A 19559-nucleotide genomic window follows, 5' to 3' on the forward strand; every position below is an offset into this window, starting at 1 on the left:
TTTGTTTTGGAAAATAAAACAGGATATTTTATATATATTTCAAAAAAGGAAAACATCTCATGGTCACGGGGAGAAAATATTGATGGAACATCCTTGGGTAGCTCTTATAAAGAGTTAGCACATGTCAATGTGGAGAGCTATGGCAAGGTGTAAATAATTGCTTAGTTTTATTATTGTAGCATGTAGCAAAACCTGACAGTATCTCTCAAATGTAGACTCTGTTTTTCAAAGCTTTCTGCTGAACAATTATAAATACTTTCTCTTTCATTCCTGACTCTCCCAAAGTGAATAGAGAAAATAGTTTGCATTTATTTAGCACCTTTCACAGCTTTAGGATGTTACAATGTACTTCAGTCAACTTTTGAAATAGTGTAGGGAAATACAGCAGCCAATTTACACAAAGCGAGATCTCTGAAGCATTGACACAAATAATGTCTAATAAATTGGTTGTGTTTTCAGAATGCAGGTGAATATGCAGTACTCCAGAACTTAGAATTGAGGCAAACAGAAATACTGAAACGTTTGTATGACCTGAAGGCAGTTGTTGATGGGCTCTCGAAGACTGTGCTTACACCAGATGCTGACCTTGATATTGCAGAGATTGACCATGCTTGTCTTATACCAAAAATCCATACTGTAGCTAATTTAAATTCTGTATTGGGAAAGGTAAGTTTGAATCTCATCTCAAAGTGCTTTTAAGCATCAATTTAATGATGAAGCATTAAAAACTTTCATTTATAGAGCACCTTTCACAACCACCGCATGTTCCAAACTGCTATAAAGCCAATGAAATACTTTTAAATGTGGTCATTGTCATAATATTGGAAATGTGGTAGCTACTCTGTACACAACTCACTCATGCAAACAATAATCTGAGAACAACCAGATAATCTGTTTTTGTGATGTTAATTGAGGGGTAAATGTTGACCCAAGTCTTCCCCCCTCTTGAAATACTGTAATGGTATTTGCAAGAGCAAATGGGACTTCAGTTTAACATCTCATCCAAAAGATCGCATCTCTGGCACTGCAGCACTCCCTGGCTATTGTACCAGAATATCAGATGAGATTGTTGTCAAGTCCTGGAGTGGAACTCAATGTGTCAATCTTCAATGATGCAAGTGCAATCATCTGAGCAATAGCTTGTGCATAGAAGCTCATTTCTGCTCAGTGAGCTACAGATATTTCTGTTTCCCTCGTAGCTCCGAGTACATCCTGTGTAATGCACTCCTTTATCATTCCAACTATAATGCATGACTCTTTCTTTCTTACTTTCAAAGTTGACCTAAAAACTGAACTTTTCAGTAGCCAACCTATTTCTCCCCTGATCCGTTCTGACCTTGGTATGCACTTGAGTACTGTCTTGTTGGACATGCTACAGCAATGTTCTGCATATAAAGATAGCTTTAGCATTGCTATAAATTGAGTTGCTATACACATTAATTGTTCTGATTCACTATCTTTTTGATTTGGGGGGGGTCAGGAACATTAGTGAAGATTTCTTGTGAATAAGACATTTAAAAGTTAAACTGTACTGTTGAGACTGGCACAAGATTGTTCATTGATTCCTTTTGTAAATTTATCTGCTTTTGAAGCTTTATCTTTATGGTTCTTTGCTATACTATAAATATAATTGTTTTTATCATTCTTGTGATTTCCAGTTGGCCATTTGTATAGTTAGCAACCTTTTACACTTTATATTTGAATTCTGGCCATAAAGCTTTATTTCTTTACCAAAGCAAATAACTATCACTTGTGTGCTCCATGGTTTCTTCTTTATCTTTAATCAAAGGGATAGTATCTATTGTAGAATTTTCATGCGGTGGTTGTCTGGTAGATAAAATGGATAATTATTTGCAACATGTCAATTTCTTTTGACTTTTTGTATTTTGACCTCCTGAACTATAATGCAGATATTAGTAATTCACAACTTGCTGTTACTTAAAACTGTTTGTTATATAAACACTTTGTTACTGATTTAACACTTGGTGTAGGCTTTTTATTGTAGTTAAGAGCAGTCTTTGCATCAGTAAAATTACTGATTGACATAATCTGTTCATACAATTAAAGCCTCTAATTCAGTTGCTATAAAGAACATGCTCAATACCTCTCTATTCATGCCTGTCCATAAAATTGAGCCTTTGGCTCTAGTGAAATCTAATAAAGGAGATTTTCCACTTATTAACTGCTAGATCAGTTAAATTAGAAACTGAGATTTCTGATTTTTTTTTTCGGTTATCAAGGGATATTCAATTGAGGTGCAGCCAACCATGATCTAATTGAATGACCACTTCTGTTGCTATGTTCTCAATTTGTATGAGAGCATTGTATTCACAATTGTCTTTAATTATGCTTCACTTTAGAGTCCTGGTGTCCTCCAAGATATTGTCATCAATGCTAACCCTTCTGAGGTTCCACTGTCCCTACTAGTCCTACATGGTTTGCTGTGTCAACAATATAAGGTGCTATCATCAGTACATATACATTCTTCCGTGCAAAATGTTCCCTCCAAACTCTGGAACTGTCTAGGTGAGGGAAATCGCAGTCATTCACGAAGGGAATATCAACTTGGCTTCACTCTTGTTTGGAAGGATGGTGAGTAAAAACTATTAGGACGCGCTTGAAGCTTTCCTGAAAACAAGCTTAATACTTCTGGATTCTCCCATAAGAGGAAACATTCTCTCTACATCTACCCTGTCAAGAACCTTTAGAATTTTATATGTTTCAATTAGGTTGCCTCTTAAAATTTCTAAAATCCAGCAGATACACGCTTAGTCTTTCCTGCCTGTTTTTGAGGTAGAGACCAATCATGATCTAATTTGGCAACTTTCTCTCTCATTCCTGCATCCATGTCATTTATAAGCATTGTAAATAGTTCAAGTCCCAGTACTGATCCCTGTGGCACAACAGTTTTTACATCTGGCTGAAAAAGACCCAATTACCCCATTCAACTTCCTGTTAGAGAGCCAATCTCTGTCTGTGTCAGTGTGCTACCTCTACATTATGAACGTTTATTTTTCACAATAACCTTTTTGTGCATGTCCAAATGCAGTACTTCCACTGGATCCCTTTTATCTACAGCATGTTACTCTGTCAAAGAACTCCAATAGATGAGTCAAACATTATTTTCCTTTCACAAAACTACACTGACACTGCCTGATTACTTTCAACATTTCCAATTACCCTACAATGCATTCATTTATCATTTCTAACATTTTCCCTATGACAAATATTGAGTTAACTGGCCTATAGTTTCTTGCTTTTTGTCTTTCTTTTAAATAAGAGTTACATTTGCTATGTATCAATCTAATAGGACTTTGAATTAAGGGAGTTTGGAAAATTAAAACTAATGCACCAACTATTTCATGAGTCGCTTTTAAGAATGAAGTCCAATAGACTTTGGCAATTTACTCAGTACCACTTCTCTAATGATAGTGATTTTTCCTAAGTTCTTCCTTGCCTTAAATTTTCCTGATTTATCACTGCTTTTGTATCCTTTTACAGTGAAGACTGATGCAAAATACTTGTTCAATTCACCCTCCATATTTTCCATTATTAATTCTCCAGTCTGACTTCCTATTTTGAGGAGAAAGTGAGGTCTGCAGATGCTGGAGATCAGAGCTGAAAAATGTGTTGCTGGAAAAGCGCAGCGGGTCAGGCAGCATCCAGGGAACAGGAGAATCGACGTTTCGGGCACAAGCCCTTCAGGAATGAAGAAGGGCTTATGCCCGAAACGTCGATTCTCCTGTTTCCTGGATGCTGCCTGACCTGCTGCGCTTTTCCAGCAACACATTTTCAGCTCTGACTTCCTATTTTACCAATATTTCACCTTGTAACTCTATTTCTGACTGGCTTTTTCTTATGTTCTTTAATTTTTTGGTGTCATTCTTTATTTTCTCTCTTATGCCCAAACTTCTGAGCTTGCCTTTTCTTTGTTTGATACTGTCTTTAACACTTCTAGTTAAACAAGGAGGGGGGATCCTTGGATTTTTTTCTTACTCATTACAATGTATCTATTGTGTTCTGAAACATCCCCTTAAATGTCTGCCACTGCACTCTATGGACCTATAATTTGTTAATTTACTTAACTTGTGAATGGCTCAGGAGACAATATTAACTTTGGTACCTTGTATGAAAGTGGGTACGATGCCAGTAATACTAACAAACATGGAATAATCCAGAAACCTGGACAAGCTACATTAGTGATCAGAGTTAAGTCTAGAGATTTGGCAGGAGGATGATGATGATGATAAATTGTCATTACTGTTGCTAAACAGTTCATTCTTGGATGGGATTTGCTGCGATATTTATTGAGGCTTGAACATGATGCAGGAAGATAAACATCCAACTGTTGTGTAAGATTTCACTTACAGTAGTAATTGTATCAGTCATAAGCTTTGACAGTTCTTGATTGTGCCGTACCAGTTTCCCCAGCAGTATGGATTTTGCAATAGGCCTCTGGCAACACAAGTATTAGAACAGCTGTGTTTTATTGGTTGTTAATTGATCCATGCCTGAGGATTACTGAGCATTACCCATGCCTATGACATATAGTGCCCACTGTTGGCACGGCCATTATGTTATCAAATTAGAAACTTTGAATAAGTCTTGAGGTTTGTCTGTGTGTTTTAGACTTGCTGTATGTGACAGCTTCTGTTTTTCTTTTGGCAGTACAAAAACCTCAGATGAAATTTAGTGTCCAAAGCATGTGCTCCATTGAAGGTGAGGGGAATGTTGCCCGTTTCCTCTTTGCACTTCTTGGCCGTGAATATAACGCGGTGACCTCAACACAGATCGACAACTGGGTGGATGTTGCCATCTTTCAGCTGAAGAAGGGCAGCAACAAGGAGAAGGCAGCTGTGCTACGTACCTTAAACTCTTCCCTTGGCAAAAACCCCTGGCTCGTGGGAGTTGATCTGACATTGGCTGATATTATGCTTTACTGTGCCTTGAAGCAGACAGAGCTTGCCAATGTTCCAGCTAATGTCCAGAGATGGGTGAAATCATGTGAGAATTTAGCATGCTTTCATCTAGCACTAAAGCTGTTAAAATGAATCATACTTATGATTGAATCTGTACATTTAGTCCCTTGCAGTTAATGCCTATACAGTACTTTTAAATCTCAATGTTTGCTCATGAAATACCTATTTAATAAATATGTTTTAGAGGCATTCTTTAACTGAAAAAAAAAAAAATCATTTAAAATTTTAAACTTGTGCGTTTTTAGTTCTTGAATCTAAAAAGCATTTTCAGGAATACCTGCCAGACATGTAATTTACACAAGCAACAACACAAGATGGCCTATAACTATGGACTTCATGTGGGTTCATGCTGCCATTCTGTAGACTTAATACTATTCTAAACAGTATGAATTAAAATATAATCAACTTGCACTTTTGGGCAGTCAAGATTGCTGACCTTGCTGACAACATGTTTATACCATGAATAGTTCTTATAATAATGTGCTCTAATCAAACAACAGTAACTCTTGCATTGCTCTAGGACAGTAAAAAAAGTTGAATGTGATTGAGTAGAACAGGTTGATCACGGATGTCTTGTGTCTGCAACTAAGCAGCCAGAAAGTATTTTAACATAATTTGCTCCAGGCAACAGCATTTCCTGATTCATAAATTTAAAATTTGCAGTACACACTCAAAGTTTAGCACTCTATCAAAGAGATTTGAGTGGACTTGTGTAAGCAACCTTAACATCTTTTTGTGTACTTTTGACTTGAATATTTATTCTCAGGATGTGACAGTACTGACAAGGATATACTTATGGTCTGTTTTTACTTGCCTTTGAAAGTAAGGGTCAAGTATCTTCCTGAACCAGTAGGACCAGTTTGTGAAGGCTAATCTACATATTGACTGGTCGTATTCCAATAGTAATAATACTGGCAGATTAATTCCTAAAGTGTGTACAAGATGGTCTACTAGATTCCTGCCTTGAACCAACTAGAAAACAGGCTATCCTCATTTGACTTTATGCAATGAGAAGAGGTTGATTAATTTTGTTGAGAGGTCCTTTTAGGAGAAGGGGCCATAATATAAAATTCTTAATTTGATAGAAAGTGAAGTAGAGTGGGTGCTGAAAAAGCACAGCAGGTCAGGCAGTATCCGAGGATCAGGAGAATTGACATTTTGGGCATAAGTCCTTCATCAGGAATGAGGCTAGTGGCCCGGCAGGCTGAGAGATAAATGGGATCGGAATGTGGTTGGGGGAAGGTAGCTGAGAATGTGATAAGTAGATGAAGGTGGGGGACAAGGTGATAGGTAAGAGAGGAGATGGATGGGAAAGATTAGATTAGATTAGATTACTTACAGTGTGGAAACAGGCCCTTCGGCCCAACAAGTCCACACCGCCCCGCCGAAGCGTAACCCACCCATACCCCTACATTTACCCCTTCCCTAACACTACGGGCAATTTAGCATAGCCAATTCACCTGACCTGCACATCTTTGGACTGTGGGAGGAAACCGGAGCATCCGGAGGAAACCCACGCAGACACGGGGAGAACGTGCAAACTCCACACAGAGGCGGGAATTGAACCCGGGTCTCTGGCGCTGTGAGGCAGCAGTGCTAACCACTGTGCCACCGTGCCGCCCACTAAGGAAAGGTGATGGACAGGTCAGGAGGGTAGTGCAAATTGGAGGCTTGCGACTGGAATAATGCAGGGAAGGGGAAGTGAGGAAACTGGTGAAATCTACTGTGATTCCCATGTGATTACAGGGTCCCAAGCCAGAATATGAGTCATTCTTCCTCCAGGCTATGGGTGGTAAAGGTTTGGCGATGGAGGAGGCCCAGGACCTGCATGTCCTTGGTGGAATGGGAGGGGGTGTTGAAGTGTTCAGCCACGGGGCAGTGGGGTTGGTTGGTGCGGGTGTCACGGAAATATTCTCTGAAACGATCTGTAAATTGGTGTCCTGTCTCCCCAACGTAAAGGAGACCACGTCGGGTGCAACGGATACAGTAGGTGACATAGGTAGAGATAGATAAATTTCTGTCGGATGTAGAAGGATCTTTTGGGGCCTTGAATAGAGTTGAGGGGGGGAGGTGTGGGTGCAGGTTTTGCACTTCCTGTGTTGGCAGGGAAGGTGCTTGGAGTGGGGTGTGGGCTGTGGGGGGGCCATGGATTTGACGAGGGAGTCTTGGAAGGAATGGTCTCCCTGGAATGCTGATAGGGTGGGGAGGGGAATATATGTCTGATGTTGGGGTCCATTTGTAGGTGGCGGAAGTGGCAGAGGATGATGCAATGTACTGTATACGGAGGTGACGACTGGGGCGTTCTGTCCTTGTAGTGTTGAGCGGTGGGGCTCAATGGCGGTGATGCACTGGAGGGCATTGTCGACCACGTGGGAGAGGAAATTGTGGTCTTTGAAGAAGCAGAACCACCCCGCACCCCAGTCCTCATCTTCCACCACCTACAAATAGACCCCATCGTCAGAGATTTTCCACTGCGACTCGTCAGATCCACTCCTCTCACCAGCCTACACCCCACTCTCAGAACCTTCCTCCAGCACTACAGGAGGTGCAAAAGCTGCAACCATACCACCCCCCTCACCTCCATCCAAGGTCCCAAAGGATCCTTCTACACCTGACAAATTTATCTGTACCTCCACCAATGTCACCTACTGTATCTGTTGCACCTGATGTGGTCTCCTCTACGTCAGGGAGACAGGATGCCAACTTCCGAGAACATCTCTGGGACGCGCACCAACCAACCCCACCGGTCCGTGGCTGAACACTTCAACTACCCCTCTCACTCCACCAAGGTCATGCAGGTCTTAGGCCTCCTCGATCACCAAACCCTTACCACCTGATGCCTGGAAGAACATCTCATATTCTGTCTTAGGCCTCTGCAACCACATGGGATCAACATGGATTTCACAGTTTTCTCATTTCCCCTGAGAACAATTCTGTCCTCCCAGGAGAAGACCATTGCCATATATATTTGTATATAGGTCAGGTTTTGAAGACCATTTTTAAACTGAAATTAGGGAGTCGATTAATACAGAAGGTATTGTTTGAGGGGATGCAATTCAAATTTGGCATGAGTCAAAAAATGGACGAACAAGTCAGATCTCTATACAAAATAATAAACACAATGAAATGAAAAAGAATTATGGCCATTATTGAATATTCATGTACAAAATTACTGTCTCCATTCTGCCTGCTACAGTAGAATGGTACTGTTGTACTGTATTCCAGTTACCAGTACCGTTAAGTGCATGTAGGTCTACACATATGTACAAAAGGTAAAATGTGTTATCAGCAGGCGGTCATTGCCATCTATCGTGTGTATTTGTACTACACACAATTCATGAAATAAAAACATAGGAGCAATAAAAACAAAAAAAAACTGATAGTATTTTATTTTTAAAAATGCATGAAACTTCATATATGATAAACACTTTACATTAAAAAAAATGTTATTCACAGTAAACAAAACCTCTTCTGATCATATATCACAAATATTATGGGATAGTCAGGAATAGACCCCTGAAAAACTAGGGTCGACATCTATATGCAGTATATGAAAAATACCAGATTTTTTGGCCAAAATAAGGGGTCTACTTATACATGAGATCAAACTATACACAAGTATATACAGTAACTGCTCCAATGTGAGGGAAGTAAGGATCTATCAGAAAGGATATTGAAGTAAAATAAATATTTCCATTAAATTTCCCAGTACTAAAAGCTGACAAATTACCAAGGCCTGATAATCTACATTCAAAAGTACTAAAAAAGGTGGTCGTGAAAATAGCACAAGCTTCGGTTGTCCTCTTCCGTAATTCTGTTAATTCTGATATCGTCTTGACAGATTAGATTAGATTACACTTGAAGGTATCATAATATTCTGATTGCAATGAGTGCTACCTGCTGAACCATAGCAATTCCATGAATGAAAAGCCTTGACACTGTCTTTCATTTTAATATTTAATCTCTCATCTCACAGAACATAAAGTTAAACTTGTACAGTCATACAAAACAGTCATACATGAGGCAGTCAAAATTAATTTAGGTGGAAAAAAAAATCAAATTATCTCCAGTCCATTAAGATTCTCTCTAACTGGGTTCTCTCTCCCCAGCCAGTAATTTGATCACTTCCTTGAGACTCCTGATTTCATCTTGCTGATCGATCACTTTCTGTTGTAGGCTCTTAATTTCTTGCTCCTGGGTAACTACTTTCCATTCAAGGTTGTCTCGAGATACATTTACCTATATTTGAAATATCAGGGGAGGGGTAAGGAAATCAATGAAGCAGCAAAGATTATCCAGCCCATCAGCTCTTTGCTTGAGCAATCCAAAAATCCTGCTAAAGTCCCAGATTCTCACAAGCTTCACTAGAAAATAAAAAAAGTACAATCTAAAGACCAGCATTAGTCTAAGTAAACCACACATCTGCCTCAGGGAGAAAGACGTACATTTTATAGCACCTTGCATGAGCTCAATGTCCCAAAACGATTAACAGCAAATTAGGTTTAAAAAAAGATGGTGGCAAGAGTCGCAGTGCAGCTACTGTGGGCTCCTGCTCGAAGCTCATCTGCTCCGTCCGCTTTTATTTTTTTTTCTTCAGTTTAATTTACTTAACCTTATGAGAGTTTGGGCTTGTCCTCTCCACACTGCACAATGTGGCAAAAGCAATCAGCTGCTCCTGAGTTGGGAGCAGCCCGAGGAGGCGGCAAGAACACAAGTAGGTAGGCTGAAAGGCAGTGAGAGCAGGCAGCCCGGAATGACGGCAGGGACAATAAGCGCTGCAATGTTTAACTTGTTAAATTTTGCTTCTTTATTTTCCTGTTTTATACCTAAGATCGCTCCGCAAGTGGTGCCTTGTAAACTTTTCACTACTCATGTGAGTACATATGACCATAAAGCTAATTCAAATAGGTACTTTTGTTGTAGGAAATGCAATATCCAATTTCATGCAGCAAATCCTGAAATGAAATAAGTGACCAAATAATATAGAGACGTTGATTTTGTATAAAAATTGACCAGGACAGAATCTTTTATGTCTACTTGACAGTACAGACATTGACTATCAGTTTAAAGACTCAACCAAAAGATTGCATTTCTGACATTTTCTCAATAGTGTACTGGGTCTGTCATTCTGGAGTTGGGCTCAGGAGAAAGTGAGGACTGGAGTTAAAGTGTGGGGCTGGAAAAGCACAGCAGGTTAGGCAATATCATAGTAGCAGAAGCCCTTCATCAGAAATGTGGGAGGGGAAGGAAGCTAAGAGATATTGAGGGAGGGAAGGTACCTGGGAAGGTGATAGGTAGATGCAGGTGATAATGATTGGTCGGAAGGAAGGATGAAGCGGATGAGTGGGAAGGAGGATGGACGGGGAAGACAGTAAGGGGCTGGTGCAGAGTTGGAGGGTTGGATCCATGATAAGGTGGGGGGAGGGGAAATAAGGAAACTGGTGAAGTCGAATTTGATGCTGTGTGGTTGAAGGATCCCAAAGCGAAAGATGAGGTTTCTTCCTCCATTTGTCCGTGGATTGGATTTGGTGGTGGAAGAGGCTCAGGACTTGTATATCCTCGGTAGATTAGGAGGGGGAGTTGAAGTGGTTGGCCAAAGGGCAGTGGGATTGTTTGGTGCGTGTGTCCCAGAGATGTTGCCCCAAATGTTCCGTGAGTTGGCGTCCTGTCTCCCCAATGGAGAGGAAACCACATTGAGAGCATCAGACACAGTAGATGAAGTGCAGGAAAATCTCTGTTGGATGTGAAAAGATTCTTTGGGGCCTTGAACAGAGGTGAGGGGGGAGGAGTGGGTGCAGGTTTTATACCCCCTGTAGTAGCAAAGGAAGTGCTGGGAGTGTAGAGTGGTTGGTGGAGGGTATGGACCTAACAAGGGAGTCATGGAGGAAATGGTCTCTGTGAAATATGGATGTAGGGTGCAAGGAAATATATCTTGTGGGTGAGTTTATTTATAAGTGGTGGAAATTAAGGAGGATAAAGGGCTGTATCCAGAGATTAGTGGCTGGAAGGTGAAGACTGGGGGTTTCTAGTTGAGGAGTGGGGTTCAAGGGCAGAGGTCCTCGGGGCTTGTTGATCCTTTAAACAGGAGGCCGTTTGGATGTCCTAGCGTGGAATTGCTACTCTGGGAACAGATATGGCAGATGTGGAGGAATTTGGAGGGGGGGGGGGGGGGGGGGCTTGTAGTCCAGGTAGCTGTGTGAGTCTGAGAGTTTGAAATAGATGTCCATGTTGAGTCGCTGACCGCAGATGGCGACAGAGAAATCTGGAGATGGTCCAGGTGAACTTGAGGTCAGGGTGGAAGGTGTTAGTGAAGTTGATGAACTGTTCAACCTCCTCGTGGGAGCACGGGATGGGCTCAGACTCACTTTCTGATTAAAGAAAAGAATCGTACAGTCCAACTAGTCCACACTGACCCATTTCCAAACTAAATTAGTCCCACTTGCCCTCATATCCAGCTAAACCTTTCCTATTCATGTAATTGTCCAAATGTCTTTTAAACTTTGTAACTGTAACTGCATCCACCACCATCTCTGGCAGTTCATTCCATACACTAACTACTCTATGTGAAAAAGGTTGCCCTTCATATACTTCTTAAATCTTTCCCTCTCAACTTAGTTTTGAACTCCCCCACCTTAGGGAAAAGACCTTTTACTATTCACTTTATCTATACCCTCATGATTTTACAAACCTCGAAAGTCACCCCTTACACTCCTATGCTTCAGTGAAAAAATTTCCAGCCTCTTAGACTATTTTTATGATTGAAACCCTCTATTCCCAGCACCATCCTGGTAAATCTTATCTGAACCCTCTCCAGTTTAATAGTATCCTTCCTATAATAGGCAACCAGAATTGCACATGGTACTCCAGAAGAGGCCTCACAAATGTCCTGTACAACCTCAACATGACATCCCACCTCCTATACTCAAAGGTCTAAGCAATGAAGGGAAGAATGCTAAATGCCTTCTTAACCACTCTGTTTACATGTGATGAAATTTCAAAGAATTATATCCTGAACCCTTAGGTCCAAATTCTACAAAATGACCAAGGGCCCTACCGTTAATTATGTAAGTCCTGCCTTGCTACCCACTATGCTGTGGCTAATTAAATGCCTCTAATTAAATCACTAAATTAAACTCAGGTGAGAAATTCAGTAATATACACATCTCTACAACTAATGGTTAGCTGACAACACTATTTGAAATAAAAAAATATTTTTTTCAAATCCCCTTCCCTCATTTGTCAAAGGTATTTATAAACAAAAACAAGAATGCTGATTGGGTTTTATGTTTGTTTAGTGGGGAGTTTGTCTTTATTTCCTAACCAATTTTAACAAAATAAACTTGTTATTCCTACCTGAGGTGAACTACGGAAGAGTTCACTGGTCAACATCTCATCTGCACTCGGTCTGCAGGATGCGATTCGGCTGGTTAGCATCTTAACATATTTAGCATGTACAGGCCAGTGCTGTGCAAAGTCCTCTGAGATATGGGACTCTCGAAGAGCTGTGAGCATCTTTATCCTTTCCATTGCTGTTCCAAATGGCTGAAAGAGCTCCATTAAGATGATACCTACGCTGTACATGTCTGACTAAACATTAAAAGAAAGGACATATAAAAATGCAAGGAACGGTACAGATCCCACAGAGTGAGACAAATACAGACCAATGAAGGGCTACAAAGCAGTTTGTGAGAGCAGCCAAAAGGGATTATGAAAGAAAACTTGCAATGGACATAAAAGACAATAAGAGGAGTCTTTGTAGTCTATATAAAGGGAAAACGGCTGGTTAAGAGTACTAATGGTCCATTGAAGACGGACAGGGAAATGGCAGGTATGCTGAACAATTATTTTGCTTTAGTGTTCACAGCAGAAAAAAAAGAGTACAGTTTGCTAGAAGTCCCAAAGAAACTAAGAGGATCAGAGACAGGTTTAAATAAAATTAGCTTAAGTAAATCATCAATAATAGGGAAATTAATGGAACTGAAGAGTGACAAATCCCCAGAAATGATGGTTTCCATCCATGCATGTTAAAGAGCTAGGAGAACACATTCTGATACCCTAACCACAATCTTTCAGAGTTCCCTGGGTTCAGGAGTTGTACTTCTGGATTGGAAACTTGCTCATGTCCCTCCACTCTTGACAGAGACAGAGGGAAACTAGGCAATTACACACCAGTTAGTCTAACACCTATGGTAGGGAAATTATTTTGTCTGTTTTCAAGGATATGGCAACTGATTGCCTTGAAAAATGTCAGTTAATGAGAGAGTCATCATGAAGGATGGATCATGCCTGACAAATCTCAGTTTTTCGAAGAGGTGATAAAGGTAGTGAACAGAGGTAAGTTGATGGATGTTGTTTATATAGACGTCCAGAAGGCTTTTGATAAAGTCTTACACAAGAGACTGTTAGCTAAGGTGGAAGCCAATGGAATTGAGGGGATAATTACTGACATGGATAGGAAATTGATTGAGCAGTAGGAAAGAAAGATTTGGAATAATGAGCAAGTATTCAAATTTGCAGAACGTGACAAGTGCTGTCCCACAAAGTTCTATATTGAGGCCTCAATTATTCACAATATTCATTAACAACTTAGATAATAGCATTAAAAAGTAAAGTATTCAAATTTACTGACGACACAAAATTGGGCAGCGTTGTAGGCAGTATTGACGACAACATAACATTACAACAGGATTATGATAAATTAGGTGAATGGGTAAAGTTGTGGCAGATGCATTTTTTTTGTAAATATAGTTATTAGCAAGAAAAGTTTTTTTTGACTTTACAAAAATATAAAGTTATTGAAAATATAACAAATAATATACCAGTATAATAAAGAAAAACGCAAATTACAATACAACTACTATCCTACCCTATAATACAAAACAAAACCTAACATTGTGCAAAACAATACTAATAAATAAGTGAGTGATTAATAAAATAAAAGAACACACAAAAACACAAAATAATGCTCGGTGCAAAGCTCCCAAACAAAAGAACGGGAGCGTTGTGTATATACCTGTATTAACTCAGGAGTCCTCCCTCGAGGGCACAGGACTCAGCAAACCTAACCATCCTGGTTAAACAAATGCTCTAGTTAACATAGCAGACAAATCTCTATCCAAATAACTAAAAAGGTCTGTTGTATGGTGCATCACATTTGTAAAAAAATCCAAGAGAATGTGCTCCATAATTAATTTTCGCCATCCCAGCAAGCCCAGTGAGTTCTCAGACACCTAATTCATCAGAGTATTCTTCCATGCACAGTAAGTAAGAACATTAAATAGTTTCATCCCATGCCCATCTAAAGATGATATATTCGATAGACCTAGGAGGAGAGATATTGGGTCTACTTTAATTTTGGTCCTCAATACCCTCCTTATCTCTCCTGCCACAGCACCTGCAATAAACATGGAGTCTGTGGCATGTCCAGAAGCAATGGGTAAGAGTACCTACACTCTTTTGCCCCTTTTTTAAACTTCGCCACAAGGACCGGTGCCAGATGAACTCTGTGCAGAACTTTTAACTGCATAGCACATGTCCTATTACAGATTGAGATCTTTCACATGTTCTCCCATATGTCCTCCCACATTTCAGAAGACATCTCCATTCCTAGCTCTTTCTCCCAGACCTCATACAACCAGTTAATATCCTGCCAGACCCTGCCACCCAGCAGGCAATAGAGGGCACCAATTGAGAGGGTGCTTGTGGAATGTAGCAACAACCTCTCTGTATTATGCTTATAGGGCTTAGTAAGAAGCATAGTCTTCTTCTGGATGAAATCCCTAACCTGAAAAAAACGGAAAAGATCTCTGCTGGGCAACCCGTATTTGCGGCTCAATTGCTCGAAAGACATCATAACCTCCCCCTCAAACAAGTCTCTCAAACTGGAAACTCCTCTCGCTGCCCATAGTTTGAACCCTGAGTCCATCATCCCTGATCAGAAACCTGGCATACCAACTATAGGCATAAGTGGTGACGTCTTGGATAAGCAACCCTCACTCTGACGCATCGTCCTCCATGCCTTGACTGTACTAATAACAATGGGTTCTGGCAGTGGTCCATAACTGTCCTCATCTTATCAATGAACAACAGGTTAATAAGAGGGCACTTTGCCCGGGAGGCCTTGATATCCAGCCATATTGAGCCAGGATTGTTACCTGCCCAATCGCAGACAAAGGACAGCAGGGAATGCAATTTTTACATCCTGATGTCTAGGAAATCTCTATCCAAATAACTAAAAAGATCTGTTGTATGGTGCATCATGTTTGTAAAATAATCCAAGGGAATGTGCTCCATAATCAATTTTCGTCATCCCAGCAAGCCCAGTGAGTTCTCAGACACCTAATTCATCAGAATATTCTTCCATGCACAGTAAGTAAGAACATTAAATAGTTTCATCCCATGCCCGTCTAAAGATGATACATTCGATAGACCTAGGAGGAGAGATATTGGGTCTACTTTAATTTTGGTCCTCATTACCCTCCTTATCTCTCCTGCCACAGCACCTGCAATAAACATGGAGTCTGTGGCATGTCCAGAAGCAATGGGTAAGAGTACCTACACTCTTTTGCCCCTTTTTTAAACTTCGCCACAAGGACCGGTGCCAGATGAACTCTGTGCAGAACTTTTAACTGCATAGCACATGTCCTATTACAGATTGAGATCTTTCACATGTTCTCCCATATGTCCTCCCACATTTCAGAAGACATCTCCATTCCTAACTCTTTCTCCCAGACCTCATTTAACCAGTTAATATCCTGCCAGACCCTGACACCCAGCAGGCAATAGAGGGCACTCACCATCCTTGAGGCAAGTGCAATTTAGTAAGCTTGATGAGGGGCCGCCCACGATGCCAGACAAAGGAACTAAATCAACCCGTAAGTTTCCGTAGCATTGACCTGGGAAACATTATAGGGAGCCATACACATGGAATAAAGCAAACGAGAAAGGACATTCATCTTAATGAGGGCTATTCGGCCCAACCATTAACTTGGAAGAACCTCCCATCTCTGGAGATCTTGCCTAATATTATTGAGCAAGTGAGCAAAGCTAGTCCAAATTAACCAATCAAACATGGGGGTTATAAAAATGCCTAGGTATCGGAGCCCCACCCGTGACCACTTAAAAGGGAACTTAGGCCACCTTCAACTTCTGGCACTTCCTTGAGATTCCCCAAAGGCATAGCCTCCGATTTTGCAAAGTTGACCTTATATCCTGAAATAGCCCCAAATGAATTGATACAATGTATCAGATGGGGTACAGAGGTCATCAGGTTCAGAAACAGAAGGACGTCATTCGCATACAGGGTAATTTTGTGTATCCTTGATCCCACTTTCGGAGCGGTTATGTAGACGTTCTGACGAATGGTCTCTGCCAGCCGCTCTATCATCAATGTAAACAACAATGGTGAAAGGGGGCAGCCTTGATGACTACCCCTACCAATCCGAAAGTTTCCAGACTTTACCTTGTTGGTGATGACCACAACCAGAGGGTGGCAATATAAAACCTCCACCCATGTAGCAAAGACCCCATCCAAACCAAACTGCTCTAAAAGACATACGGCCATTCCACCCGGTCAAATGCTATCGCTGCATCTAAGGAAATCACCAACCCCTGAATCGACCGCTGCTGATATACTTGGACCATATTCATGGACTATTATTAGAAGACCAACAGCCCCATATACGACCCGCCTGGTCCTCTTTGACAATATGGGGCAGCACTTTCTCCAATCTCAGCGCCAAGATCTTAGACACAATCTTGAAATCTGAATTTAATAAACAGATGGGCCTGTATGAGGCACAATCCTCAGGAAACTTCCCCTTCTTAAGAAGGAGGCAAATATTAGCTTCTCTCAAAGATGGTGGTAAGCATTCATGCATATAGGAGGGATTGGACATCTCCAACATCTCCGACAGAATCCCTATTAACTCCTTATAAAACTCACCCGGGAGACCATCAGGGCCAGGCACTTTCCTACTCTGAAGTTGCCTAGCTGCCTCCTGTATTTCCTGAACTGTCAAGAGGGTATTAAGGAGTGAGGCCTGTTCCAGGGTTACCCTGGGAGGTCTAGGTTCTTAAAAAAGGCTTCCATTTTAGCCCACCGGTCCTCGCAACCTTCAGACCTATACAATTCAGAGTAAAAACTCCAAAAAGCCTCATTAATCCTTTTGGCATCGTATGTAAGGACCCTGGCGCTGTCTCTAACTGCAGTGATGGATTGGGGAGCATCCTTTTTCCTAGTCAGATATGCTAAATACTACCCTAGGAGAAAGTGAGGACTGCAGATGCTGGAGATCAGAGCTGAAAATGTGTTGCTGGAAAAGCGCAGCAGGTCAGGCAGCATCCAAGGAAGAGGAGAATCGACGTTTTGGGCACAAGCCCTTCTTCAGGAGCGGCTTTCAACCGCATCTCAAGTAGCTGCTGCTGTTCCCAATTCTGTCGTTTCCGGCTAGCTGAATAGGAAATAGCTAATCCCTTAGCAAAGGCCTTAGCAGTCTCCCATAGCTTAGAAAAACTACTATCCATGCCTGCGTTGATAGTCAAGAACTCCTGAAACTCCTTCAAAAGGTATTCCACAAATTTGGAATCCTTAAGGAAAAAAGGATCCAGACACCAGTGCCACAAACCTAGCCCCTCACTCTTGGCCTTAACCTCCAAATATACTGTGTGATCAGAGATACCCATGTTCCTAATATTACAACCCATAATCAAATCCAGAAGGATCGAGGGAGCCAGAAAAAGATCAATCCTCGTGTGACATTTATGTGGGTTTGAAAAAAAAAAGTGAAGTCCCTGCTAGTAGAGTGAAGACATCTCCAAATGTCCACCAACTCCAACCCCTCACATAAGACAGCCACCTACTTGGCCTGCGAAGAAATAGTTGGAGGCCCACTGGGCATTCTTTCCACCATCAGATCCAAAAGGCAATTACAATCGTCCCCATAATAATGCGCCATGTTCCAAAGGCACAACTTAGAAAAGGCACTAACCAAAAATTTAAGGGGATACACCCGAGGACAGTAGACATTTAAAATGCCATATTCCTCCCCAGTATCAGGGCCTTAAGTATCACTAACTGCCCTTGCTCATCTATCACCTCCTCTAATAATGTGAACAGAAGATTTTTCTGGATAAGTACTGCCACACTCCTACTTTTAGTAGTAATGGATGAAAAAAATACCCGGTCATAATCCCCTGTTGTAACTTCAGGTCTTCCCCATCATCAAGATGTGTTTCCTGCAACAGAGTGATATCAACCCTTTCCCTCTTAAGGCTAGAAAGCATTTTTCTTTCTTTTAACAGGCGAATGACTTCCCTTGATGGTCCAGGTTCACCATTTAACAAGACACTTACTCATATCCCCTTTCAGAGACCCTTGAACCTCCAAGAGAGAGAACCCTGCTTACATTGTGCTGAACACAAGTAAGTAAAGTCTAAGAGTCGCAGAATCGTATATACAAAAACTACTCTGTCATAACTAGAAACAACTATTGATACCAAAAAGCTACATAGAAAACCAACTATAAAACCTTGAATGGGAGATTCTCCCCCCTGCCCATAGGGGGCACTCAACCTACCCTTTCCCTCCTTCACAGCTCCTTCATGCCCGGACTGTTCCCTAGCCTTAGGCAAAGCAAAACTAAACAGAGATGATCTTTAAGTCAACAAAAAAGGACAGTCAGGGTAAGCACTCCGCCAATCCCTGGCTCCGTGTCACCCTTACTTATGACTAAAAGAGAAAAAGAACAAAAAAAAAGAGACAACAAAGGACACCCACAAAATTGCCCATGATAAAATCCAGTTATAAAAATATACTAGGAATAACATTTATTAGGGAAAGAGAAAGACAAAAAAGGGGAGAAAAGGGAAAACACGGAAAGAAGGAAAAGAGGACGAACATTAACCATATTCTTTAGACCAGTCAGTCTATTTTTAAGTGTCTACAAGGTTCTTAGCTTTATCCGCTGAGTCAAACACATGAACTGAGTCCTCATGGCTGAAATGGGGCACTGTGGGGTACCTCATGTAGTACTGGATGCCTGGATTCCAGCCCCTTTTTAACGTCATCGGAGGATTTTCTCTTTTAAAGTACAGCTGCCGAGAAATCTTGGAAAAACATGATTTTCGACCCCTTGTACAGCAGTGCCTGTTCGCCTTTTTCCAGTGATCTGGAGGCTTCGATCACTTTTTGCTTGGCCTTATATATGTGGAAGTACACTAGGACCAGGTAGGGGTGCTGTACTGGCCAGTTTTCAAAGAAGCTGACTGGCTGCCCGCCTTCTTCACCCTCCGGGAGCCCAGCAATCTGAAGATTAGTCTTGTCACCTCAATCTTTGAGGTTGTCAACCCGGTCTCATAAAGGAGAAAGTGAGGAATGCAGATGTTGGAGATCAGAGGGAAAGGCGCAGCAGGTCAGGCAGCATCCAAGGAGCAGAAGAATCGACGTTTTGGGCATGAGCCCTTCTTCAGGAATGAGGAAAGTGTGCCAAACAGGCTAAGATAAAAGGTAGGGAGGAGGGACTTGGGGGAGGGGCATTGGAAATGCGATAGGTGGAACGAGGTTAAGATGAGGGTGATAGG

The 19559-nt window shown here is 41.3% G+C and overlaps 2 protein-coding genes across 2 annotated transcripts in view; one reads left to right on the top strand and one right to left on the bottom strand.

Annotated features, from left to right (window-relative positions):
- The window catches only part of aimp2 (aminoacyl tRNA synthetase complex interacting multifunctional protein 2), a 7042-nt gene extending 1652 nt beyond the window's left edge, over positions 1-5390 (top strand). The window contains exons 2-4 of the mRNA XM_043711376.1: positions 460-666; positions 2361-2592; positions 4669-5390. Coding sequence (XP_043567311.1) covers positions 460-666; positions 2361-2592; positions 4669-5051 — 822 coding nt within the window. The 3' untranslated portion in view covers positions 5052-5390. The remainder of the gene's footprint in view (positions 1-459; positions 667-2360; positions 2593-4668) is intronic.
- Positions 5391-8922: 3532 nt separating this feature from the next.
- Positions 8923-19559, bottom strand: part of eif2ak1 (eukaryotic translation initiation factor 2-alpha kinase 1) — a 37622-nt gene continuing 26985 nt past the window's right edge. The window contains exons 14-15 of the mRNA XM_043711379.1: positions 12333-12566; positions 8923-9218 (exon numbers count right to left, since the gene is read on the bottom strand). Of these exons, the coding sequence (XP_043567314.1) occupies positions 9066-9218; positions 12333-12566 (387 nt within the window). The 3' untranslated portion in view covers positions 8923-9065. The remainder of the gene's footprint in view (positions 9219-12332; positions 12567-19559) is intronic.

Source organism: Chiloscyllium plagiosum, chromosome 21 (assembly GCF_004010195.1).
Source record: "Chiloscyllium plagiosum isolate BGI_BamShark_2017 chromosome 21, ASM401019v2, whole genome shotgun sequence".
Lineage (NCBI taxonomy): Eukaryota > Metazoa > Chordata > Chondrichthyes > Orectolobiformes > Hemiscylliidae > Chiloscyllium > Chiloscyllium plagiosum.